Genomic DNA, 26,304 nt, shown 5'->3' on the forward strand with positions numbered 1-26,304 from the left:
TCTGACGACAGGCTCATATGAGTGTCTTGTTGCGACAGGGAGACAGGACGCACTGAAGCATGCGAAAAAAAAAGCAGTGTGTAGCGCAGCCATTGCATGAGGAACTTGTGGTGTTGTATATATTAGTGGTCATTGCTACTGAATAGGTATTGCTAAGTTATTGTCAGCTGGGATGGGTCAATTGCCGGGCAAAGGGTCGTCTCAATAAGCTGCAATTGGTAGTTTGATGCTTATGTAATTGAAGAAGGTTAACATTTATCACAGGTGTCAAAGCATGCCATCCAAGGTCTGCAATTTGTCTACCACAGCTTAGCAATTTCCTACGTGAAAGAACTCATATTTATTTAGGTCTTAATGCTTAGCAAACTTTGGGCCGATTTCATAGATGTTCACTTCTCGTGCTTTGCTTGCCACTGATAAATTTCTGATAGCTTGGTAAAGTGATCTGAGTGCTATTTTTCTTTGCAGTAAACAAGTTACTATCGCACGTTTGTGCAGAGTGACTCTCAGTTAAGAGTTGTGTTCTATTTTCAGTGGATATGAGATGGCGATGCCCAGCAGAATACACTGCTGTGAGACTAAAAAATTTAGTCATCTTGCCATCAGGAGTAGATGTAAGCGTAATATGAATTGAAGGAAAGGTGTACCACACTCAAAGACCTCTTATTTCTGCCTCTGATTGATGGGGTGTTCCAAGTGTCCACTGAGGAATGAGATTTTCAGTTTTGCAAAATTGTGTTTAGGTTGGGGGCATTGTGTTGGCAGTGGGTTTGAGGTGTCCACTGGGAAGTGAGAAGGTTTTTGCATCTTTTCACTTTTGCACCATGAAATGGGCACTCGCTGAAAGAAGGCATTCATTGATGAACGTGTTGCTGCAGCAGCAGTACAGCATGTAGACACCAGGGAGTGACCCACTTCTTTTAGGTTCGGTTCTTCTTATTCACCTCCAGCTCTGCTCAGTGTTCTCCTCAGCTGTGAGCGAGCCGACAGTGGGTGCTAAAAGCATTTCATGCTTAATTGAAGCCAGTACTTGTCTATTACTGCAAAATGAGAATGTGGTGGAGAGTTTAGCTACACACAAAATCCTAGGATGCCAATTTTGCTTTTCAAGCGAGAACAACGCACAGAAGATGCGTGGTAATGAACTCTGCTCGGTCACAGCACTTGTTAAGCTGATGCTTTGGCATTGTTGTTTTCGTGCAGGTTGTTTGTGGTTACGCCCACACCATGGCTCTCTCTGATGAAGGCGTCCTCTACACATGGGGTGCCAACTCTTATGGTCAGTTAGGCACGGGTAACAAGGCCAACCAAGTCAGCCCTTTCAAGATGGCCACAGACATTGGAAGGTTCGCTGTCCTTCATTGCCAGTCTCTGTTGGGGTCTCTGTGCCAAGTTGTTTCAGCGTTTCCTTGTCTTTACTTGCACAGTTACTGCTACTTGAAGACTAAGGCTCAAGGATGGTTGTTTCATTCATGACACATACTTCTTAGTACTAACATTTGTCTTGGTTAAACTCTGGACTAAGGAACAGCCATGGGCTCTGGTTTAGAGGTGGAAAAGATGGATAAGAAATGATAACTTTTTTTGATTCATTGGCATTGGATCACAGGCCGGTGTTTCTTATCGCAGTGATGCGGGGAATGCATCACAGGTATTTCATTTCACATCATTGTTGGCTGACTAGTATTACTTCATGGGCTTATTACAGGTCTGATGTGCAGCATAGTTTCTGGAAGAATTGTCATCTGGAAAGTGCATTTATGCAGATGTGACAGCACCTGTGATTTAGTTTTTACTTGGCCAGCAATGATGAACTGTGTGGACTTCCGCCGAGTTGGGAAAGTTGCTTCTACAAGCCACGATAGTAATGCTAGCATGTACCAAAGCTGTCCTGTCACAATGCTTGTCTTGCAAACAGAGGAGTGAGGAAGAGGATGGTTCTGGGGTGAATGTTTATGAGCAGAAATTTTTAGTGGTGAATTCTAAAGTGTTATAGGAGAGCAGATTTTCACATTTATAGGGGCTCCTTGACATGTATTTCATTAATTCACAGGAAATTAGTCACTGTAAATAAATAAACTCAGTTAAAAAAGGCTATTATACCACTCACACATAGTGACAGTAATACATTCACTTGCTTCAAACCTTGGTAAGAAGATCGATGCAGTATTCCTCAAGTCCTGTAAAGCTTGCAAATTCCACTTGACAAACAAATCTAAAACTCGGCTGCATTGAACTTTCACAAATTTTCGTCTATGGATGAGAAATCTGTTAGGAATATATTTTAGATTTTTTAATTCAATATTCTGCCTGGATAAATACAATATTTTGGGAGATTTCTGTGGGAGTCAATTGAAAGTTTCAGATTTTTCTATTACAATATAGTTCTTTTTTTCTTCTCTTCAATAAGGAGGAAGTCCTAGTAGGTACACTGACATGCTGCAATAAAGACATTTGTAAATTTTATGTGTGCACACACTACCCTCAAATTGCCTGTTAAATTGCCCACAGTAAAAGAAAGAGTAATCTTAGTTGTTATTTTTGTTTGCTTTTTCATCCTTCTAAAAGCTATAAGGTCTGCAGTATGTGTTTCATCTATTTATTTTATTTTTACTTGATAAAAAAAGGAGAGAAGGCAGATAAAAATTGGGGTTTAATATTATAAAGAGTCTCTATACTGTGAGAGGTGCGCAGATGGAAATGAAACACTCAAAGCTGTCATTTGTGTCGTCAATCGATGGTCAGGCATGTCTGCTGCTGCTCTATTGATGAAGCAAGTTTGAGGCTTCTGGCAGAGTGTTTGCTGCAAAATTACTGTGTGCCTCATGGAGAGCTTTTTTCTGCAATTTGCAGTGTTTTCTTGCAGAGTTCGACTCGCTTATTGGCACCCTTCTTTTTGGGATGAGTTTGCTTTTTGTTGCTTTGCAGGATTGTGGAGATAGCAGCATCACATTACAATCACATCTCTGCTGTGATGACCCAAACATCGCGTGTGTACATGTGGGGGCAGTGCCGGGGCCAATCGGTGACTGTGCCAACAGAGACTCCCTTTCACTCCATCCATGACGTATTCGCCTGCTTCGCCTGCCCGACCGTCACATGGAAGCCGATGGTGCTCGGTAGGTCAGCCATTGCATGTTGATAAGCACATAGCAGATGCAAGTCACAAGCTATTTGGGCAGTGTTGACTACCTGGTATTGTTTAAAAATTATTTAGTAAACTTGAAGTTGCTGTGTTTGCCAAAATTTAGTACTTAGTTTCTTTATGCAAATACAGTTAAATGTCGTAACGAATCTCCATGTAGTGAATTCCTGGATATTACGGAGTTCTTCTATTCTCCAATGCTGCTTCCATTGAAGTGAGTGGATTTTGAAAACTCCATGTAGCAAACATGCCACAGTATTTGACCAAAATATAGGGAACTCTCAGCGCTGGCTATCTCTTAGCTAGTGCTAAATTATTGGAAATTTGGCAGAACCTCGCAAGTTTAAGGACGATAAAACGCGAACTAACTTGAGAGGAGCATCTACGATAGCAATGAGGGACCACAGCGAATACAATTAACGTGCAGTGTTTCAGCACTGACAGCACATCTATGTGGCAAATGCAAAGTCTCTGCTGTTTTCACTTTTGAAACGTGGCACTACAATAGTTCATGCTTAAAAGGTGCGAAGAATAACAGAACAAAGACACGGGCCCACGAGCCGAGTGCGTCCATTGCTGCCATGCGGTCCCGCGTGTCAGTAGCGGCAACAGTCAAGAGCGCCGGCGACGCGAGGCAGTTTGTTTTCTGGGGCAACGACTGTGGGCGAGCAGGAAGATGCGCGAAGTCATGCGCCTCCTTGCTCAGCGTCGACATGAATGCAAGCCCTCTGCCCTAGGCTGATGCCTCCTCCACCCCCTTTTCTGCGCTCCCTCGTAGGTGTGTTGTGCAAGCCGTGGCAGAGGTGGAGGCTGCTACCACAGTCTCGCCATGTCCTTAACGCAATTGTCAAATGTTTCACCACTTCTGTAACTACGAATTATTTTGATTTACTGTAGACATTCAAGGTGGCTCCCCTTACAATCAATTCTTAATTTAGCTTTTGTTCTGCATTGTCCTTTTGAGTCTTCATATAATGCATATAATGAAAACCTGGTTGCAATGAAAAATTGCGGACATTTTGAAATTTTGTTATAACTAAATTTAACTGTACTTTACATTGTCATGTGCTTATGCATGTTGCAGCATGTGATCATGTTTCATTTTTTTTTTTTGTTGCTGAAGGTCATATGCATACTGTGAGCCTTCTGTGGACCTTCTTTCATTTGTACATACCATCATCATCGTCCCGCGGCGCCGGCTCCGGCGCGCGCCTGGGTTCGTGATCGGATTAAAACGCTAGACAAGGCTTGGCTGTCCTTGCCGTTACGACCTCGCCGTCTCGACCTAGCCTTCTTTTACAAGTGGTGGAGGCGAAATTTGATCCCCTTGCTGCCTTGGGCCCTGCCTCTCGCTGGAGCTACGTTCCGGTCGCCGTTTGGCAACTGCCGCCATCGCTATGTCTACCGACAGTACCCACGAACAAGCCGGACCCTCTACCTCGGCTGCACCACCCCCTCCGACTGTGCCCACACGACAGCGCGACCCGCCGCTGTTCGCTGGTCGTCGCGATGAAGACGTCGATGACTGGCTTGACACCTACGAACGCTGCAGTGCTTACAACCGGTGGGACGATGCTCTGAAATTTCTCAACATCTCGTTCTACTTTATTGAGGTCGCCAGGACTTAGTTCATCAACCGCGAGCCCCACACACAACTAACTGGACCACCTTCAAACAGCAGTTCCGACAGTACTTCGCCGACCCGGCAGTTCGGACTGAGATTGCGAAGACCAAGCTCGCTTCACGCCGTCAAGGTCCTGATGAGTCATATGCGTCTTACATAGAGGCTATACTTGCACTCTGCCGGCGTATTAGTCCCACCATGGCGGAACATGAACGAGTACACCACGTCTTGAAAGGAATCAATTCTACGGCGTATAACATCCTAGTTGCTCAGAATCCTTCAACTATTGATTCCATTATTACGACCTGCCAACGCATCGACCAGCTGCAGTCCTCCCGATTGCAGCCCGCCAACGCTACTGGCCCGAACTATGCTGATCTCGACCTGCGGGCACTTATTCGAGCCATCATCCGCGAGGAGCTCCAGGCGCTCAAGCCTGTCTGTCGACATGGGTGCGAACACTCTTCCGCAACATCTAATGACGCAGGTCTTCGCAGCATCATCAAAGAAGAGCTGGCAACAATCACCGAACCTATAACATCTGGCCCTCCGGCACCCTGCTCAGTACCGACTTACGCGCACGTCACAGCATCCCCCCTCCTTTAGTTCCCCCGCCTCGACCGGCACCAAACTACAATCACGTCAATGCAATAACGACGGCTCAACCTGCACCACCCTATTACGTACCTTGGCGCCCCTCCCGACCAATTTGCTATTACTGTGGCATCAGAGGACATATATCTCGCGTCTGTCGTCGCCGCCTCCAGAACGAGCGCCGTGGTTACGATACCTTTGAAAGTGACATCCCTCCAACGTCATATTATCAACGCCGGTTTACTCCAAGCCCACCTCGAAGGTCATCCCCACCTCCAGAATCCTCGTCTGAGCCTCGTGGAACCCATGCATCACGACGTCGGTCCCTATCCCCATACCGTCGCTCAGTTTCCCCTCTCCTACCCGCAACAACTATCCCTGTCCGCCATCCGGAAAACTAAGCGTTGCAGTTTCCGGAGGTCAAACTGCACTCTGCGAACTTACCAAAAGTCCTCCAGATCGCCCGTATAATGTGATTTCTGTTTTCGCTGAAGGATTACCGGTCGAAGCATTGATTGATACAGGAGCTGCAATTTCTGTCATTCACGCTGATTTGTGCTACCGTTTGCGAAAAGTGACGACACCATATGATGGGCCTGAACTCCGTGGAGCCAATGACGTCCCTTTGCGCCCTTTAGCAAAGTGCACCGTACGAATTGTTATTGACGGCGTCCGCCATCATGTGCAGTTTGCTGTGCTCTCACCATGTGCGCATCTGATGATTTTAGGATGGGATTTTTTTTTCAACCGCTTCGGTGTTAATTTCTTGTGGCGACCGTGTTATCCATATGACAGACAGCGATTTTTCATCTGAAGTTTCTGAACGACATCATCCCCTAGTTGCCGCCGCTGATACTGTTTTGCCTCCTCAGTGCGAAAAACTGCTTACCGTTGTTTCTGACCACATCACTGACGGGGACATACTCATCGCACCATCTCATCGTCATCTTGCACGCGGTATCGCCTTCCCATCAAGTCTTGTGAGGTTCTGCAACGGCTCAGCGACAGTAGCGGCCACTAACACTTCACGTGAATCCCTCGTGCTCCCAAAAGGAACTTCTCTCCCCTGCATGGTGGATGTTCAACCTTTGTCCTTGATGGTGCTCACCGCCCCTCTGCCTCAGCGCCGTGTTTCGCCAGACGTCTCTCTTTCTGTTCTCACAAAGACTATTAATCCTAACCTCACGCCGAACCAACGCCAAGAACTGCTGACATTGCTTCGACACCACCAAGCCATTTTTGATGCCACTTCCCCACCACTCGGACGGACTAGTGTTGCGCACCATCGCATAATTACTGAAGGTAACTCTATCATTCGCCGACGGCCTTATCGGGTTTCCCTCTCTGAACGAAAAGTAATTGAAGAAAATGTAAATGACATGCTCCATCGCAATATTATTCGTCCCTCGACAAGCCCATGGTCCTCCCCAGTAGTGTTAGTTAAAAAAAAGGACTGCTCGGTACGCTTTTGTGTTGATTACCGGGCACTCAACAAAATTACCCGCAAAGATGTATACCCAATGCCAAGAATTGATGACGCCCTTGACTCTCTCCAAGGCGCCAAATATTTCTCGACTTTGGACTTCCGCTCAGGTTATTAACAAATACCTATGCACGAGGACGATAAAGAAAAAACCGCTTTCTCAACTCCCGATGGCCTTTACGAATTTAATGTTATGCCTTTCGGACTTTGTAACGCACCAGCGACATTTGAAAGAATGATCGATACTGTGCTTCGTGGCCTAAAATGGAGAACCTGTTTATGTTACTTGGATGACATTGTCATCTTTTCGTCAACTTTTAACGACCATCTCACGCGCCTGAATGAGGTCCTCACGTGTCTTGCTTCAGCGGGCCTTCAACTCAACACCAAGAAGTGCCACTTTGCACAGAAGGAAATTAAAATATTGGGACATCTAGTCAGCCATGACGGCATTCGTCCAGACCCTGAAAAAATCATCGCGGTCTTGAACTTTGCTCGTCCACAACGGATTACAGAATTGCGCAGTTTTCTCGGCCTGGCGTCTTATTTCCGGCGTTTTATAAGGCATTTTGCAAGTATTGCTGCTCCACTTCATGAACTAAAAGCACGCAGCACTTTCGTGTGGACTGAACAGTGCGAAGCCGCTTTTAATAATCTGAAGCACGCCCTCACATCAGACCCTGTTCTTGGCCACTTCAGTGACAGCGCTCCAACCATCCTGCACACTGATGCTAGTGGTCTCGGTCTTGGAGCTGTACTCCTGCAGCGCGATGCAACTTCGCGTGAGAAAGTGATTGCATTCGCCAGTCGGACTATGACTCCAGCTGAGAAAAACTACACCATTACCGAGCAGGAGTGCCTTGCCGTCGTCTGGGCTGTCCAAAAATTTCGCCCTTACCTATATGGTCGGCATTTCACAGTTGTGACCGATCACCATGCTCTTTGCTGGTTGTCTTCGCTCAAAAATTTGACAGGCCGACTTGGCCGTTGGATTCTACGCCTGCAAGAATACAATTTCGACGTCACTTATAAATTGGGTCGCCAACACCAAGACGCCGACGCTCTTTCTCGCTGTCCACTTTCGGAATCGGCTTGCTGTTTTTCTTCCAAATGCATTTCCACCTATGACCACAGCCGACCATCTCTTTCTCCGACGTATATCACAACAGTTTCATTTGATGATTCTGAAAACAAACACGCTCTCCACTCACAGCAATTAGCCGATGCCTACTGCTGACCCATCATCGACCGCCTTATTGGCGCTTCGAACCCACCCAATGCTCGGCTTCGCCGACAACTTCGCAATTTTAAGCTCGAAGATGGCATCCTACTCCGCTTCGTGTATTACCCTGATGGAACTCGCTGGATCCCAGTCGTGCCGCGTGTGTTTCGTCCACGTATACTGGCGGCTCTCTACGATGACGCTACTGCAGGTCACCTTGGTGTTGACAAAACCTACGACCGAGTGAAAAAACGATTCTTTTGGCCTGGCCTATCTTCCTGCATTGCCAAATACGTCGCATCCTGCCCTCTCTGCCAACGTCGCAAACGGCCGACTTCTTCACCCGCTGGCCTTCTACAACCTGTTCCCTGTCCCGCCACGCCATTCGACGTACTCGGCATTGACTTACATGGTCCCCTACCTCTCTCCGATGGGGGTAACCATTGGATTATAACAGCTGTCGACCACCTTACACGCTACGCTGAGACAGCACCTGTACCGACCAGTTCCGCTCAAGAAGTAGCAAATTTCTTTTTGCGATCAATTGTATTGCGTCATGGCGCTCCTCGGGTGCTCCTAAGTGACCGCGGGACGGCCTTCTTATCGGCAGTCGTTGCCGAAGTTCTTCATGCGTCATCCACCCTTCATAAGACAACCTCAAGCTACCATCCCCAGACTAACGGGCTGACTGAGCGATTTCACCGCACCTTATCGGATATGATATCCATGTACATCACACCAGATCATGGAAATTGGGACACTATTCTACCATTCGTCACTTTCGCCTATAACACAGCAGTACAGCGGACTACCGGTTATTCTTCATTTTTCCTCGTTTATGGCCGTCCTCCCACTACAATTCTCGACGCTTCCTTCTTCTCTACGCCCGACTACTCTAAATCAGTACCTACCCAGTTCTTATCTCGTGTGGCCAGATGCCGTCATCTTGCCCGCCTCAACACAGCAGCGTGCCAGGAAGACCGCAAGAGTCGCTACGATTCTACGCATCGCGTGGTCTCTTATCGTCCCGGTGACGAAGTACTGCTGTATACACCACTGCGCACCCCTGGCCTTAGTGACAAATTCCACCACCGCTACCTTGGTCCCTACGAGATTATCAGCCAAACTTCTCCAGTTAACTACAAAGTCACGCCTGTTGATCCCCCAGCCGATCGACGCCACCATGGAACTGAAATTGTTCATGTTTCTCGCTTGAAACCGTTCGTGCGCCGCGGTACATCGGTTAATTAGGAGCGACCAGGCTGGCCGCTTCCGACCCCCCGGGCAGATTGTGTGAGCCTTCTGTGGACCTTCTTTCATTTGTACATGCCATGATCTTCTTTCATTTGTACATACCATCATCATCGTCCCGCGGCGCCGGCTCCGGCACGCGCCTGGGTTCGTGATCGGATTAAAACGCTAGACAAGGCTTGGCTGTCCTTGCCGTTACGACCTCGCCGTCTCGACCTAGCCTTCTTTTACAATATCAATTTTCCTTTTGTCGGTGCTTATTGAACTAATTTCCTGAGCGTTGATAAGAAAGTGCTGGCTAAGTTTAATGCCATTGAAGCTTTTATTGGTGTTGTCAGCTTCTATTAAGGCATAGGCTGCATTATCTGGTCATATGTCTAAAATATTTCTATGGGGTCTAGTCATTACTATCATCGAGCATCGTGATCATGCGCATCCCTGTGAACTCAGAATGATAGATACTAAGACCTGAGCCAGAAGTTAATAAAACCTTGTAATAAGAAATGTTACCTGGTTAGTCCAGCAGCAGATCTTTCAACCAAAGACAGCCGTGACTCGAAGCAGAATATTTAAACATGTATTTCGGAAGTAGAAAGCTGGGCTGGTAACAAAGGTCTGAATCTTTTCTTTTCTCAAAGTTCCACCATGATTGTTGATGGCAGCACTTGGGCTGGTTTCACTTATCTGCTAGAAACTTCTCAACAGCACTTTTTGAAAAAAGAAAATGAAACTTTGCCCAAGACTCTTATACACTGAAATTTGCTTTCTCATGGTATTTTTTATCCCAGCTTATTTTTTGAAGATTATCTTTAAAGGTACTCCTCCGAACACACCATAGATGTGCACTGCTCTTTGTTCATCCATCCTAGCTTGATTACTTAGTGGGAAGTTCTTCCAGCCTGTAAGCAACTCGTTGTCAACATGAAATAAAGCTACCATGTTTTGACTGGCTACTGTAAGGCTATTCAGAAGGATACGTTGTTGGGTGAGTTGGTTCATGACAATGGCAAGGTATGTGCGCATGAAAGACTATCACGAGAGAAGAGACAGGACGGGACGAGCGCAATGCCGTCCTGTTTCCTCTTCTCTAGTGACTGTCTTTTTTTGCACACATACCTTGCCAACTGTAAGACTGAGACTCAGATTTTACGTCCACATTTTCTTAACTGCCACATTAAGGAAAAATTTTAAATCTCGCTTAAACATCTGTCAAAAATTTATCATGAATGTATCATAAAAAAAAAAAAATAAAGGAATGCTTCTCAGAGCAGCTTCAAGTCATAGTCAGTTTGCAGTGCAAATGCCGTTGGATTTTAATCTTATCTGTTTTACATACCTTCTTTGTGTTTGGTTGCTTTTATTGAACTTACCAGTTTTGCCCTTTTTTCCCTCTCTCTTCAGATATATGCAACCCCAACACAGTTGCCAACAGTCTGAAGCTGGCCTTCAATGACCCTGTAAGTTATTAAGGCACCGGCCTTAATAGGCTTTGTGGGTGAGTCTACACCATGGACGCAAAAAGTGAAGCTACGAGGCTTAGTGTAGTGTCATAGTAAGACTTTTCCTTACGGCACGGTTCAAGTGTCCATAGAGGAAGTGTGACACATACTGCACCTTTCCTTTCCTGTTAATGAATTACTGATGCGGAAAAAAACATTAGTAGACTATGTAAAAGAATAAGTAACAATAAATAGTGACGGTGGTTGTTAGTATTAATAATAATAATAACAAATAGTGTAAATGAAAAGAATTAAATTAAAATTCAAAGAAAAGCAACAAAACAACAATTAAAATAAATTAGCATAAAATGAAAAAGATAAAAACTAAAGAAGTGAAACTTGCAAAACCTATGCGGCATTGCTAATGCTTTCGCATTCTCCAAATGCAGTTTCTGCAGTGACCTTTTAATTTTTCCTTTCCATGTGACGTGCTAGTCACTGTTATGAACTCGCGGTATCTGTGCTGCACAAACTTGGTTCAGTTTTAATGTGACGACTGCTTTCCCTCTTTACTGTGGGTTAGCAGCTGTTTGGAAAGACTCTGTTGGGGCCTGGGGCAGCAGCTTGGGCCAATTTGTGACGCATTTTTTATACATATCGCCATCACTCCAGTTCATTGTTTCCCTGCTAGACATTTAGTCCTCTTCGTACCAGAAATTCTTAGTTTTGTTTGCCAAATGCTTGATTGCCCATTTGGGAGGTTCACATTTCACTACTTGCTATAAACACATCTTTTTTTCAGAGCACCAGTGACCTAAAGATCTGTGCAGAAGGCCGTTTGATCCATGTGCACAAGGCTATTCTCAAAATCAGGTTAGTCATGCAAATATTCTCCTGTTAATGTTTTTTTTTACTTGATACTGCGACAGTTCTCTTTCTCACCTACAAAGCGCACACCGAGAGGCAGCAGACACGTATAGACGGCCCAGAGATAGCCTAGCCCACCAGACGCTGCTTCACACCATCTTTTTGGGGGTGTCGACGAGGTGGATGACGACAGTCAGTACATCTGCGTCGCCGTTTTGGTGTTCTGCCGGCGTCCATCGCTGCTGCTGCCGCAGACCACTCGAGCGCTACTTGTGCGAAAGGCGGAGACGGAGGAATGGCGTGCAGGAGCTAAGACGAAACCTACCCTGGACCTGTATAGGGCCAGCAAGGAGATCGTCTGCCGGGAACAACTGTATGACAACTCCCTGGGCAGTGTCCTGCTGGCGGAAGCCCGCTGCGGAGGGCTGCGGCCTTGGGTGTAGTGAGCGCGCTCCACGAGTAATCTTGACACAACTTATGCCATCTGTGGAGCGTCGGCAGAAATAATCAGCCACGTGATTTTACACTGTCCAGCGATTTTGCCGACCTCCAGGTTCCGAACACTTTGTCAGCCTTGGGATTTAAGGAGCCTGCTGGAGGACCAGAAAGCGGAGACTCGAATTCTGGTGGCAATGGGGAGCCCTGCGACCAAGGTGGCGGTTGGCGACGGCTGTGTGACTTTTGTGCTTGTGATCATAGAGCCTGGACAGCGAATTGGCGAACTTTTTTTTTCTGTTCTTTTTTTTTTAAATTTTTGGCTCCGCTGTGCCAGAAGGCAATGCAGACCCGCTACAAAGGGCAAAACCACCATCACCATCATCACAGCAAGCAGACGCTCCACCGCCCTTGTTGACAACGTTGCATTTACCAGAGTTTACAGTCTTTATCTTTACAAGCGCTCAAGAACACACGCGGAGCTTAAACATCTTTTATTTGTTTTCTGCATAATAACTTGAACACTCGATTGTAAAATCTAAAGTGTGTGCTCAACCAATCGGTAAAGCAGCGCCCAACCGAGAAGGAAACGTCATATCCGTTAACGAACTTCGCCGTCGTGTGTCGCTCACATCTGTGCCACCAAAATACTGATTATTGAAGTGGATGAAAATATTAGGCGCTATGATTTCGCTGTTATGATTGGACTTTATGGCATGGGGAAGGTATAAAGAACCTAGAGGCCGGCTGGAATTAGTGGTCTGGCGAACGTCACTGTTCCCCTTTAATTCAATAGCATTTCTTGTCTAATGAGTACCGTGGACAGGAGCCATAGATGGGAGCTGTGGACAGAGCATATCCGCAGGAATAGCAGGGTATTTGGCCAAATTTGGTATCCAATCTAATTTGAGATTGTCCAATCCCGAAATTTGGCCCCCTGGACCCTCAAAATTTAGTCTTGTCAGAATTGGACCAAAATTGATGTCTAACCCAAATAGAGTATGGGCAAATCTGTGGTGGCCTCCAAATTGGGATTGGCCACCCCTAAAATTTGACCAAAATTAATATATAACCTAATTTGGGTATGGCCAAATCTGTGGTGACCTTTAAATTTGGATGGGCCACACCAACAATTTGACCCCACGGGTCCCCAAAGTTCGACTTTGTCAGAATTTGATCAAAATCAACATCCAAATTTAATTCAAGTATGGCTAATTCAGTCTGTACTTCCAAACTTACGTGGGGCACCCATGAAATTTGGCCTCCCTCAACCCCCGAAATTTAGCTTCGTCCATTTTGACCAAAATTGATGTCCAATGTAACTTGAGTATGGCCAACTGAATGGTGACCTGCAAATTTGGGTGGGCCAGCCCCAAAATCTGGTTCCTTTACTCCTAAACTTTGAATTCGTCTGAATTTGACAGATAGAAATGGGGGCAATATAATGAAACGCAGGATTTGTAACTAAACTAGACACACCTAAACTAAACTCGCGATGTAACTAAACTTGCGATGCTTTCGCATTTCTGCACGTAAACTGACATAAATGCACCCCTATAACTTTTTCTTCCATTTGAGTGGTGTCAGTATGCAGCTGCCACGATCGGGATCAAGCCCATGACACCTGGGGATCAGCAGATGCATGCCTTTGCCAGTGCCCACCGCAGTTGGTTTTACTAGCTTAAAATACTTTACTAAAGCTTAAAATATACCTAATGTCAACAAAGTAGAAAACAACAATATGCATTTGATCATCTTCTGTATTGCTCTCTCATGAAATGCAGAAATGAAATCATGCAAGTTGCCAAATTAAAAGCAATTCAAAGCATGAGAAATAGCAATGCATGCAACAAACCTCAGTAACTAATAAATACAGTATTTTTAAAAAGGTAAGAGGAGAAACATAGATTCCAATGCTTCAGAAAAGCAAAAACATACCACTGCAGTAAATAATGTGACTGTCACACTGATACAGGCAACTTTAGCATGCATAAAAGCAATAGGTGCTATCAAAGTTAGTAACATTTGTTCTTAGCTAACAAATAAAGAAATAATAAGAAGGATCAAAGATGAAGTTTAATTCTGGTGAGTTACACAGTTGTACAATGCCAGCAACATGGATACGAAGAGCGAATCGTTTATATTTTGGCAAACATATAGCATTTGTTGGCTGAAAGCAGACACACTCGTGACTGAAATAGGAAATCGATAAAACGCTCGCGGATAGTAAGACAAGAAATTAATAAAATTCAATTGTGCTGGAGAGTGCACATCATCACCTCTTCAGAATAAATGCACTATTCGCCAAACAGAAAGCTAATGCAAGGCTGTGCAAATCTAACATTGCAACAAAGTGTCATTGACAGTTATCTTGTGGTCAGTGACTATATAAACAAAATAATCTTGCTGTTATGTCAAAAGAAATCACATCTAAACCTTAAGTCTCTTAGCAGTCGAAACACTGCTTTTCAAGCATGTTTGGAAGCTGGTCAGCAACTTATTACAGTGCAATAAATGCCTCTGAAGAACTCTCTTGTAAGTCATAATCGAAAGTATGCATTTCGCAGGAAAAAAAATATTTCCTTGTAGTTGTGCAAAGCAGGGCATTTAAGGCACTGATGCATGAGGGCTTGCATGCTCCATTTGTAGGCAAATTATCAGCAGACTGTCTAGCGTGGCAGTGCAGAAATAACTGCTATCCGGATCTGTGTATATTCAAAGCAGGAAGAGTAGAGACATAACAGCAAAGCTGTTTTGTTTATGTAACTATTAGCTACAAGATAATTGTCAATAATGTTCAGTGTGCATCGCCTAGTGTATTTTGTGGGGATTGGGCTCTCGGTGCGACGTGAAACACACGGCCACTGCTGCTGTTTTGCTACCTAGAGAGACCCCCTTTGGAGTTACTACTAGAGGGAGCAGTAGGCAGTCATGTTGGTTTACCCCCTTCAAAGGGAGCTTCTCCGAAAACTGCACCCGCTCAACATTTGTTCTGTTCTTCCTGTGTTGGCCACGTATCCCCGTTGGGCCACCTCCTGGTGACATGTTGAGCTCTTGTTCGGACATGAGGCCGCACGCGGGAAGCGAGTGGGGTGTCCACCTTCGACTCGGGCAGCAGGTGTATACGTTTTTCTCTGCGGGTTCCCTGGCTTCCGCCGGCGGAATGTGGGTGATGAATGCGCGCACCTTGTATTGCTTGTATGCTTGCTCGAGTCCAGACCCGAAAGAAACCTGGCACTGGCCTGTGCGGTGCCGGTGCTTCTGATTCGGGAGGGTCTGGTTTGGCATGGTTCTCCATCACCGCCGGCCAGGGCCAGTGGTGGTGAGTGTTGAGGCATCGACATGCGGCCTGTGTCATCGAGATGTGCTCCCTGCAACCCTCATCCTTCCACGTCATTAATTGCGTGAGCTTCTGACCTTTTAGTCAGCCGTGCAGCCTGCGAGCGCCCTTAGCTGTACCACAAACACAAGAGAAGCTTTTGCCTTGTGCACGCGGCGCCCGGCCCTGCTTTTGGGTGCATCGGCTGGGCTGGAGGTTGTAATGTGTGTGGAGTTAGTGCAGTGTTTGTGATACACTTTCTGTGAATTAAGCATTTGTGCATATAACTTGTGCTCTGCTTCCTTTGGAGTGGAAGCCCAGGCGCGCAGTGCATGCTAACTGTGCCCTTGGCTTGCTCTGGCCCGAACTTGCGGTATGCGGGTGATGTAGCCACACACCAAATCTAACAGTACCGAATTTCAAAATTAAAATCCCACAACTTTTTTGTTAGAATAATAATCGCACGCAGATCCGTCAGCCCTCTATTTTAATGCAGAGCAGCAACTATGCTGAGCCTTTATTTTGCTTACCGACACCTGTAATTCCTTCGAGAGGGCAGAAAACACAGCCGGCAATGTGCCTGTAGGCAGCCGCATTGTTTGTCCATTCGGTCAAGGAATTCTGGAGTAAAATGATTCAAACAAGCGTTGTCTTCATGTTTTGTTTGCCAGTCCTGACGACTTTAGAATATTCAGCTTTGTTCGAATGTTCGAAACTTCTCGATGTATTTGATACTTGTCGAATACTCTGAAAACTATATCAATTTCTTGTATTGAATACAGACAGAATAACAAATTCATTCGATTTGTTTTCGAAATTTCAATTATTAGCACGCCCCTGTTGAATAGTAACTCAGGCCTACATCTTATTCACAGTCGCATTATGCTCATGCAAATTTTCTGCGTTCTCATGTACAGGTTAATTGAGATTTACTACATGTAATGCAAAGCTTATTTTTCATGGAATGCCATTGTGATACTTAAGTGGCTTCTGGCATAAAATGGCACATTTGTGTTTCTTTGAGCACAAATAATCTGCTTGTGAAACACTTCAGAAATATTTGCTACAATTTCCGCAATCCTTGCGCAATATTTTGTATATGCACTGAGTAATCAGGCTAGTACCTTATATTGGCGCTGATAAGCTTGAACTCCATGGAAGTGGTCATAGTTCCTTGATGCCATCAATATATCTACAGCTTAGTGTCACCATAAAGATGGAAGATGGTGCTCGTGTAGTCCAGCATTAATTTACAAAACCAGGTAACGTTCATGTTTTCCATGAAATTTAAAAGAAAATTTTTTGCCCAATGTTCATTCTTCTGTAAGGATACAGTGTAGACCCACTTACAGTATATGCCATAGGGGTGGGTCATGCATATCCGACCTGAAAAAAAAAAAAGTTTGCTTCATAGTGCAAACTACTGCCAAATGGGTAGCTTTAAGAATTCTTGATTTGTTATTGAAAGCAATCACGGTGCTTGCTGTGCAAGTTTTTTGAGCATGTCATGTGCAGCAAGCGAAAAAAACTGTGATTTGGGCCTGCAGCTGTGTTTTCATGGCGTTTCAGGTTAGATTGGCACTGAGCTGAAGCAACCGAACGCTTCATCTCTCAAATCATTCCTCGTGCAGCAGTAGGCTGTCATTTTAGCCGAGGATTCTGTTGCATTCTGGCATCCCCTGGCACAAGACTACCATCTTGTCATCATCGCCACTGACCTGCTCTGCTTCCTGCATCACAATGTACCGAAATTCAAAAGTCGTAGCTTAAGCAGTGAGTGTCAGTGGTCATGGAGACGATTCATGCTCTTGCAGTCTGGTTGTTTTGTTGCGTTTATTTTTCAGAGTTGGCTAGGTGCGACCGTTATGATCTTACACGAGTCCCATGTTAGGCAGACTGGTGGCCTGAAAAAACTGCATTATATCCAGTTCCACACTATAAGTGGTTACACTAAAGTGGTCTCCACACTAATCAATTAGTTCTGAGTAACAGTTGTAATTTTCATTTTTTGCATGACGCATTGTGAAGCTGCGTTAATACCACTTATGTATCGTTTTAATTGGTTCCAGGTGTGAGCACTTCCGGTCAATGTTTCAAGCACCTTGGGACGAAGACGAAAAAGAGTAAGTTGAAGAGGTGGAGGAGGCTTCTGTGTTGGCTTCTACTCAGACGATTGTCATTGTGAAAATTTCTTGCACATATTTCTTTCTTACTTTTTAACTCTTTGCTTACCACAGGGAAAGTCAGTTTTATGAGGGGTGTTTGTAAAAAAATTTAATAAATAAACAATTCTTTATTGTTGCACATCATAGTGCAGCTATATATATATATATAATTGCTTACGAAGGGCAACACTCTTTTTCATTGATGGAACGTCAGAGACTGGCACAAATATTTACAGAAATATTAAATGCATCCAGTGGGAAATTCAAAGAATAAAAATTCTGAGCTATACGTTTTGTACCTTTCTATGTCTGAAATGTGTATTCAAACTGACCGAACTCTTCAAGCGGAACGTTCTGGTTAGGGGGACGCTTGAGCTTCACCTTAAGAGTAGATGTAATAGTGCCTTTAACACCGCCTTTTCACCCTGGGAATATTTAAATCCTTTCTTTTTCTTTTTTTTGATCAAGGTGATTTTTTGGGAAAGGAAGGCGCAGTATCTGTCCATATCAATGGACACCTGCACTTACAATTGACAGCATACAGTCGAGGGTACAGTCTTTGTCAAAAATATAAAGCTTGCGGTGGAGCTTTTGGAAATGCTACTGGAGTATTTAGACTCGAGAAGCGCGAGGAAGAGGTTTTTTTGCCACCTGCAAGATTGTGAATGCTGAATTTGTGAAATGAGCCCCTTTACAAGGCTTGGAAGTAAACCCCTTGGGTTGTATATTTTTGACAAAGACTGTACACATGTCGTCGGTCTGAATCCCTGTCTCAAACTAGCCTCCAACATGACTAGCAGATGGATGTTAAATGAGAAGCGAAATGTATGACACCTGCCTGAACGCTGCACATAGAATGGTTGCATCACTATATTGATGTGAAATCGGGTGTATTTTTGTGCTGTAAGCGCAGTGCCGATGCTGGCTTTTGTGTGATACATGGTTGCTGTGCTTTTCTTTTCTTTGTAACCTCCCTCCCCATGTAACATTTGCCCCGCTGGGGTGGTGCAGTGGTAAGACGCCTGACTACTGTGCCGGAGTACCCGGGTTCGAACCCGGCCTCGGCGGCGTCCGTGTGCTGTACGATGTCAGTGCACGTTAAAGAACCCCAGGTGGTCAAAATTTCCGGAGTCCTTCACTACGGCATCTCTCATAGCCTTAGTCGCTTTGGGACGTTAAACCCCATAAACCAACCAACCAACAATGTAACATTGCTTTTGTTATTAAACTTATTAAATATGCTGAAAATGAACACAGGAGACATCTGATAGCATTAATGCTGCAAGTAAAGTGAAGTCGAAGTGGTTTTTAAGACCATACACCACCTGGGCGACATGACTGCATGTACTATTTAGCTTAACAGCATTTTTTTACATGCCTTACAAAGCAGTTGTGTTTGCTACAGGAGATGGTAATTCTTTCATTTCTCACAATGCACATAACTCTGTGCTCTGAAGTGCCTTCCATGTTAATTCCAGCATGTGGATTAGATAGGTTGGCATCCAGAATAAAGCGTCTGGTGTTTGTATTAATCGCATTGGCACTTGAAATAAATTCATTGGCGCTGATGTCATTTTAGTTAGCTTTTCGATTAAATTGCATGGCGTGCAGATCATACCGGTTGCTTCATAGATTATTTTTGTTGGCACTTGGATTTAAATTCAATAGGAAAACCTCTACTTCCAAGTTTTGGGCTATTTAAGTCTTCACTGGCATTGGCGACTTCGTGCTGCGGATTGTTCTACTTGCTCTGGTGGGATGTTTTTCATGCTGCTGTTCTTACTTCTCTATAACTACAATGGCTGCTCCTCTCGATTTCCCGCAGTTCCCTACAGGCTTGTATATCAGGCTGCTTTATCTGTAGCATTTTTCATGATGTGCTGTTATGTACTGAATTTTGGTGGTTTTTGCAAATGGCTGACAGTCTGTGGAATAATGGTCTCTTGAACAATGAGACAAATGAAATTCACATATTCAATCAATATGTTGCAAAGACGCATTAGGAGAACTTAATATGTAATATGGTTTCTGTTATTAATGTGTGCACTATGTTCACTGTTCATTTGACGTTTCGCTGAAACTACCTACAGATTGTTATCAGTTATTAATTTTCAGCAAATGCATTAAAGTTTACTACTGCATGCAAATTGTTCCAGGAATTTCGGTATTGAATAAATCGTAAAAAAAAGTTAGCTTGTGGAAACGGAAAATATGTACAGTGTTATTGAAACGGAATTTTGAGGGGAGATTTTTTTTTTCCCGCCCGCCCATTTACGCATTCAGCACAGTGGACGTGACAACATTCCCGTATGCGGTGTACAAGGCATTCCTCCAGTACCTGTACACAGATGAAGTGGATCTCCCTCCGGAGGATGCCATTGGTCTTCTGGACTTGGCCAACTCCTATTGCGAGGCTCAGCTCAAGCGCCACTGCGAGCGTATCATTATGCACGGTGTACTCGTGGAGAACGTTGCCATGCTCTACGCTGCTGCCATTAAGTTTGAAGCCAAGGTAAGTCCAGCTGCCTCCAGATGAAATGAACTGTCTTTTCCAAAGACTCGACTTTGACTCTCCATCTTGCTAGTTACATCATCCGAGGCACGTAAATGAAAATGCAGGCATTATCTTCTTGGCCCATTTGAAGATGCTTCAAAAACTATCCCAGCTACAGAGTATGAAAGAACACTGAACAAGGCTTGAGGGGGAGCCTCAGTTCGCAAGCAGAGCCAACGTTTCGACAAGGGGACTTGTCTTCATCTGGGCCGCGCAATCATCACTAGCAGGGTTTAAATGCGCTTTTTCTTTCGAAGAAGAAAACAGTCTGAGTGGGGGGGGGGGGGGGGGGGGGGGGAGAGAGAGAGAGAGAGAGAGAGAGAGAGAGAGAGAGCAGGGCTAGGAGGGAAGGAACGTTTCCTTGAGTAGGAATTTCTTTGAGGCTGGAACTGGTTGTCCCATCACCTGGAAAACAAAAAAGCGGTAGCAGCAGGAAAAACTAAATGCATAGTAGATGATGTGTTAGCACCTAAAGCAGGTTTGACGCTGGCACATGTTTCTTGAGAGAGGACAGGCATTCCAAGGGGACCTGATAAGCAATACAGCTGAAATGAAATAGTTCTCAAGAGCTTTCCGAAAGGAGGAGAGAAGGACAATTGGGGAAAAAAAAAAAGAACAGAATAATAACAAATCAGAGTAAGCCATACCTGCCAATCGGGTATTATTGAAAGAAGAGAGTCCAAGGGGAACCGGAGTAAGAAGTGATGGGAAGGAAAGATGTTTGATAAACTCGTGCAGCTTGTGATATTGCAGAGGGGGAGAGAGGGGGTGTACACATTCTGTGAATAAACTGTACAATTAACACTTTATGTTATTGTCCCATCCAGTTATGGCGCAAAGGGAATACATTTAAGGGATTCTAATGTTCCTTTCAAGCTACTTATTCCTCTTGGTTTCGATGTTCTAAATTTATAGATTAGAAATGTTTCCATATATTTTCTGTCCCATGCAGATTTAAAACCTGACTGGAGAGTAAATAATTTAGTTTCATCAAAATTGTGGCCATTCTGATTGAAATGCTGGAAAACTGCTTTTTGGAGGTTTTGCTTGTGTCTGTCTGATGACCATTTAACCTTATGGTCATTGATTGCCCTGTCCCTCCTATGTATTGTTATGACAGAAGGAGCATTCTAGAAGGTACATCTAGTATTATCCGGAAGGATAATATGAAGGTGATAACATAACATGAAGGTAAATAACAGTGAGCAAGAATGTGGTTGTGTTGGACGTTAGTTGTTGAGTTTAAGATGCACTAGAATATCTCTGATGTTTGTGTTTTATTTGTATGCGGCCCTTGGTACCTCTGGGAATATTTGCTTCGGTCATTTGTTACATGTTAGAAGGAAGTGGTATTTCCGCAAAATATTGTTCATATTTGGAAGAGCATTGGAGTACAGTCGTGCCTCGTTAATATGTACACTTTGGTTTCCGATCAAAACTGTCCATAAAGCGAGTCATCCATAATAACGAGTCATGAATAAAAACAGAAACGATTTTATTCAGAAAAGAGAATTGTAATTAACGACTGCTTTTGTACATAACGGTGCGCACTGGACTCAAAATTTCACAGAACACCAGTAATTTTGAGTGCATTATCCTTGCCATTGTTGTCTTCGAAAAATTGTAGTGCAGTCTGAAGCGACTCGCTTACCATGACACCCGTGATGTTGGGCTTTGTGTTGGTCGAACTTGCGAGCACAAACTCCTCACTGGCCGATGAATCAGCGTCTGATTCTCTACTCACCACCATTTCCAAAATGGCCTCTTCACTGAGCAAAGTAGCCGCTAAGTAGTTGCTTGAGGTTCTCCAGAGGCGAGGAAACAGCTGAGCTGTCAATACTAGTCGCTCACAGCTTGGATTGACTGAGATGGCTTTTGCCGCTTATATTCACAGATTTCTTCGCGCCTGCGTTCAGCTGTATTCTTTTGCGTTTAACTCCCGCAATGCCAAAAGCCAGACTCAAGTTGAGGGTTACAGGCTCCTGATGCTGTGCACTTTTTTTGCCTAGTTAACCTTTCTGCCTTTTCGTTCTTCTGATTCTTTCTTTTTTTGCCTTGTACTGTTTCTGTAAGGAAGCAAGGGAGTCAAGTTGGCAAGCTGCTATGCAGAGGGTTATAGAACATCCCATCTTCTTGGCGCTGTTTTTATGTTTTCCCATAAAACAAACATTGCAAGCTGAAGTATAGTTTAGAACAACGGCTAGCAGACCACGAAGAGCTCAGACCTTGTCAAGGCCGCATCGTTGACTCAAAGCGAAGCCGACATACGGACCGCCTAGTGTGCATAGTGTGGCAGTTCGGCAGCGCAACAGGGACGAAAACCAGGAGCATGAGAGGGAAGCGCGTCCAGGACGGGACACCCAATCCCGGTTGCGTGTTTGTACGTCGCCTTTCTTTTGTCGCTCTACTTTGTGAGTGTGTCTTAACTCTCACCGAAAAGCGTTAACGGCTTCATGGAACACACATTGCGCTTTGGAAAAGAAAACTTCAGTTCCCACTGCCACTGTAGGTACTTGTCTTTCTTCCTGTCATTTCTTTCTTACGCTTTTACCGGTCTCTCTGTTCACGTTCAGCAGAATTTATTGCAACCACATGTTGCTGTTTTCCCGACTGCGACGGCACTTACGCTGACCCTCGGTTTGCTGTGTACGTTCTTCTCGCTCTTGCGCTCCCCCTCCCTTAGAACGGCGACACGCCTGCTTTGGTTCTTTGCAACCCCACAGGACTCGTTCAGGCATCCCGCCGTATGGCGGCGCGCCCTTCTTTAACTTGCGTTCGGACTCCTCTCCTTTTTTTTTCAACCACTGTCCATATTAACGAGACAAAAATACATGGGCCCAAAGGGGGCGCGTGCGTTCTTTCCCTGTCCATTGTCCGGACAGCGAGTTTCCATATTAACAAGGCATAAATACATTGAAAAGGTTTCGTCCCCAGAAAAACTGTCCATAATTCGGGTCGTCCATATTAACGGGGCATGACTGTATTTCATTATAGAAGAAGGCTGGTGCTCAGCGTTGGCTTTTGGTTTTTTTTGTGAGCAACTACTTTAAATCGCAATGTCGTGGTCAGAGCTGAACAAGGTGACAGCTGAACATCAAAGATATACAAATATCATGAAAGGAAAAAAAGAAACTCTGAAGGCCACACATGAAAGTAGTTTCACTTGACTAACATTTTTCAACTACAAGAGGAAACCTTTTGCCAACCAACAACAGCTTGTTAAACTCGCTAGGCACATAAAGACATCCATTATGCACAGAGGAGCAGTAATATTCTTTGTGGACATTAACTTAGGATGTCAGGACTAGAAATTAAGTTGTCATCTGTTTGATTTCACCACATGATGCCATTGTCTTCAGCCCTGCTGTGGTGGTGCAGTGGTTAGGGCGCTCGACTGCTGTGCCCAAGGATGCAGGATTGAATCCTGGTCGCGGTAGCTGCTTTCCAATGGAGGAGAAAAGCATGGCGCTCGTGTGCTATGTGATTTGAGTAAAGAACCCCAGGTGGTAGAAATTTCCGGAGCCCTCCACTACGGCATCTCTCATAGCCTTAGTCGCTTTGGGGCGTTAAACCCCATAAGCCAACCAACCAACCATTGGCTTCACTGCACTGCATTATACCCAAGAGATACTTAAGCAACGTGAATTTGTCTAGACTGCATCTTGTGTTCAAGGTTGTGTCTATAGACGGAATTTTGGTCGCATAATGTAGACACGTAGCAAGTAATGGTCGTATAGTACTAAGAACATCTCTATCACACCTGAGCGAGAATAAACAAAATCTGCAAACTGGCAGCAGAAACAGCACTCATTGGGCCAGTATATCTATCATATCTCTCAGTGCATTATTTTTTGGGTTGTACTAAGCAGTTTCTTAGTATGAGTTGCAGTAATATTGATTTCTTTATTATAGCCACATTAAATACCAAGTTGGTCAGTACAGTGGGGTAAAGTAATGTTGTGTGTTTTGTTGCTTTTAGATTAAAGCCTTAATATAAGCTTTTTACATAGATTTGGAATTGGCAGCCTTTGTTTAACAGAGCTGCCATTATGGGCTTGGGGGCAAATAGTACTAGCCTCTAATATTGGCAAATCATACCCATGTAATGGGGATGTAACATCATAAAGTCTGGCTTACTGTACCATGGCTTTGCCTATTGCAGGACCTGGAGGAGTTCTGCTTCCGGTTCGCCATGAACCACCTAACAGCAGTGGTGCAGACAGATGCATTCCACAAGCTTGAGGAGTCTGCTGTGAAGAGCTTTATCACAAAAGCTGCTGTATACGGAGCATTCAAGTACTGACAAGAGAAGTGCTGAACATACACTGAACTGTCCAAATTGCCACCAATGCTGTGTCCGTGATGCATGCCATTAACGCAGCAGTACACCATTCAAGCAATATCATGAATGTTGGGGTAATATATGTCTGTGATATTTTTTTTAGTCTCCTCGCGCACCAAGTTTTTAATAAATTTTAATAAGCACTTTGTCACTCTGTGCCTTCTGTGATGTCTCAGTCCATACTGTGATATCTTGCATGCACCATCATGTATGCTTGTGGTTATCATTCAATATGTTAATGATGCTCCAGAAACATCCATGAATTGCTGTGTGCTTACAGCCTGCCTTCAACGAATAAGTAAGAGAGTCGAGCAAGATACTGCAAAACCTTTCCATGTCTTTCGTGCTGTTTGGTGGCTTTGCATTACACTGCATGCATATTACAAGCTACTATCTCATTGTCAGCACCTCGCCGAATTTCGCGCTAATATGTATTCTGACGGTGAAGCTTCATGTTGAAGCCTTACAGGCTCTGCGGCGTTATGACCTAGTGGATTTAGCAGATTGGGGCAGAGCTCCTTGCCACAGGGGTATCTGCTCCTAAAGTTGTCCTCGTCGCTAGGATGAATGCGAGCCATTGCGACGTTCGGCTCATTCAGTATTTTTCGCTACATTGTTTGTAATGATGCGCAAGACATTACAGTGAGCAGACCATTATGTGCTATTTGCTTATGACAACGAAGTAATTCATCGAATTGTAAAGAGAAAGCGTTACTTGCCTATTGGCGTCGATTTTGCCGTGTCTGCACAAATTACCTTGAAAGCGTGCGTGCCTGTCCGCGTGACTCTCCAGGTGAAAATCTTAACTGGCCTAACTGGTTTATGGAACAAATTCCCAGTTAAATTCCAGTTGGGAATTCATTGTTATCGAACTGGGAACCAACTGGTATGAACAGGAAGTTTGTTCTTTAAGGCAGTTGCATCAGTTAGGTGCTTCCCACAGCTATGGAAGAACCGGTTGCAGGTACTTGTCGTTGGGCTGTGAATCGAAGACGCCAGGCCGAATCTGACCATCCTGCAGGTGTGCGTTGGGAACAAGCACTTGCCAATGACCGTGAAAAGAATGGTGCAAACTAGTAGCAGGAACTGAAGATGAAAGAGGCTCATCTTGAGACATGGCTAAAACGTGTCAATGACTATGTTGAACACAGATTTGGACATCGTGTTCTGCAAGTTGCAGCTTGGATGTGATGTGGAAGTTTAGGACGTTAAAACCTTAAAACTGGTGGACTACTACTCCAATCATAGGGCAGTCTTTGGTTTAATTAGCACAAAAGACAAAAATTTACCCAATGTTGAACAACAAAGATTGAACAAGGCTTGAAAAGTAAAAGATGAAAGCTAAACTGTGTCTAACCATGTTTATCTGATCTTTCGCTCTGTAACCAGATTCAGCTGAGTTAAACTTCAGCCAATTTGCACATCGGCGAGCGAAAGATGCAGGTCTAGCAAAGCCTAATGCCTAACCACAGCTTAAACTGGAGCGTAACCAGGTGATACCAAAGCTAACCATTTGCCTTGGAGGGGAAAAAAAAAAAAAGATTTTGTTTTCTTCCTCCATGCATGAGGCTATGGCAGAAGACAGGAAATTAAGAAAAATTATTGCCGCAGCCATGTTTCTTATTAGTTTCGGTTTCGTTTTTTAATAGCCGAGTTGTAGGTCATGCGAAGAATGAAATAAGAAACTACGTTACACCTGTCCTTTCGCTAAAGTCAGCCCATCTCAAGAACAGGAGTCGCAGCGAGTAAAGGAGGAGTTTGACATAACCAATGTAACATTGAAGCTTCGGCTATATGATGGGCTGAAGGACAAACATTGTCGCACGGGCACAGCTTCCCAATTCAAAGAAAGGCCGCAGCAGTT

General features: G+C 44.5%; 1 protein-coding gene across 2 annotated transcripts in view; it reads left to right on the plus strand.

The window, feature by feature from the left end:
• The window catches only part of LOC146198410 (RCC1 and BTB domain-containing protein 1-like), a 46,257-nt gene extending 21,674 nt beyond the window's left edge, over positions 1-24,583 (plus strand). For both annotated transcript variants that reach the window (XM_084593912.1, XM_084593911.1), the window contains 7 exons: positions 1,204-1,346; positions 2,929-3,119; positions 10,721-10,776; positions 11,561-11,631; positions 17,449-17,502; positions 19,828-20,056; positions 24,261-24,583. In XM_084593912.1, the coding sequence (XP_084450038.1) occupies positions 1,204-1,346; positions 2,929-3,119; positions 10,721-10,776; positions 11,561-11,631; positions 17,449-17,502; positions 19,828-20,056; positions 24,261-24,401 (885 nt within the window). In that variant the 3' untranslated portion in view covers positions 24,402-24,583. The remainder of the gene's footprint in view (positions 1-1,203; positions 1,347-2,928; positions 3,120-10,720; positions 10,777-11,560; positions 11,632-17,448; positions 17,503-19,827; positions 20,057-24,260) is intronic.
• The last annotated feature ends 1,721 nt before the right edge of the window (positions 24,584-26,304 follow it).

The sequence above is a fragment of the Amblyomma maculatum genome, chromosome 2, assembly GCF_055883805.1.
Source record: "Amblyomma maculatum isolate TAMU_Amacu chromosome 2, ASM5588380v1, whole genome shotgun sequence".
NCBI classification, from domain to species: Eukaryota; Metazoa; Arthropoda; class Arachnida; order Ixodida; family Ixodidae; genus Amblyomma; species Amblyomma maculatum.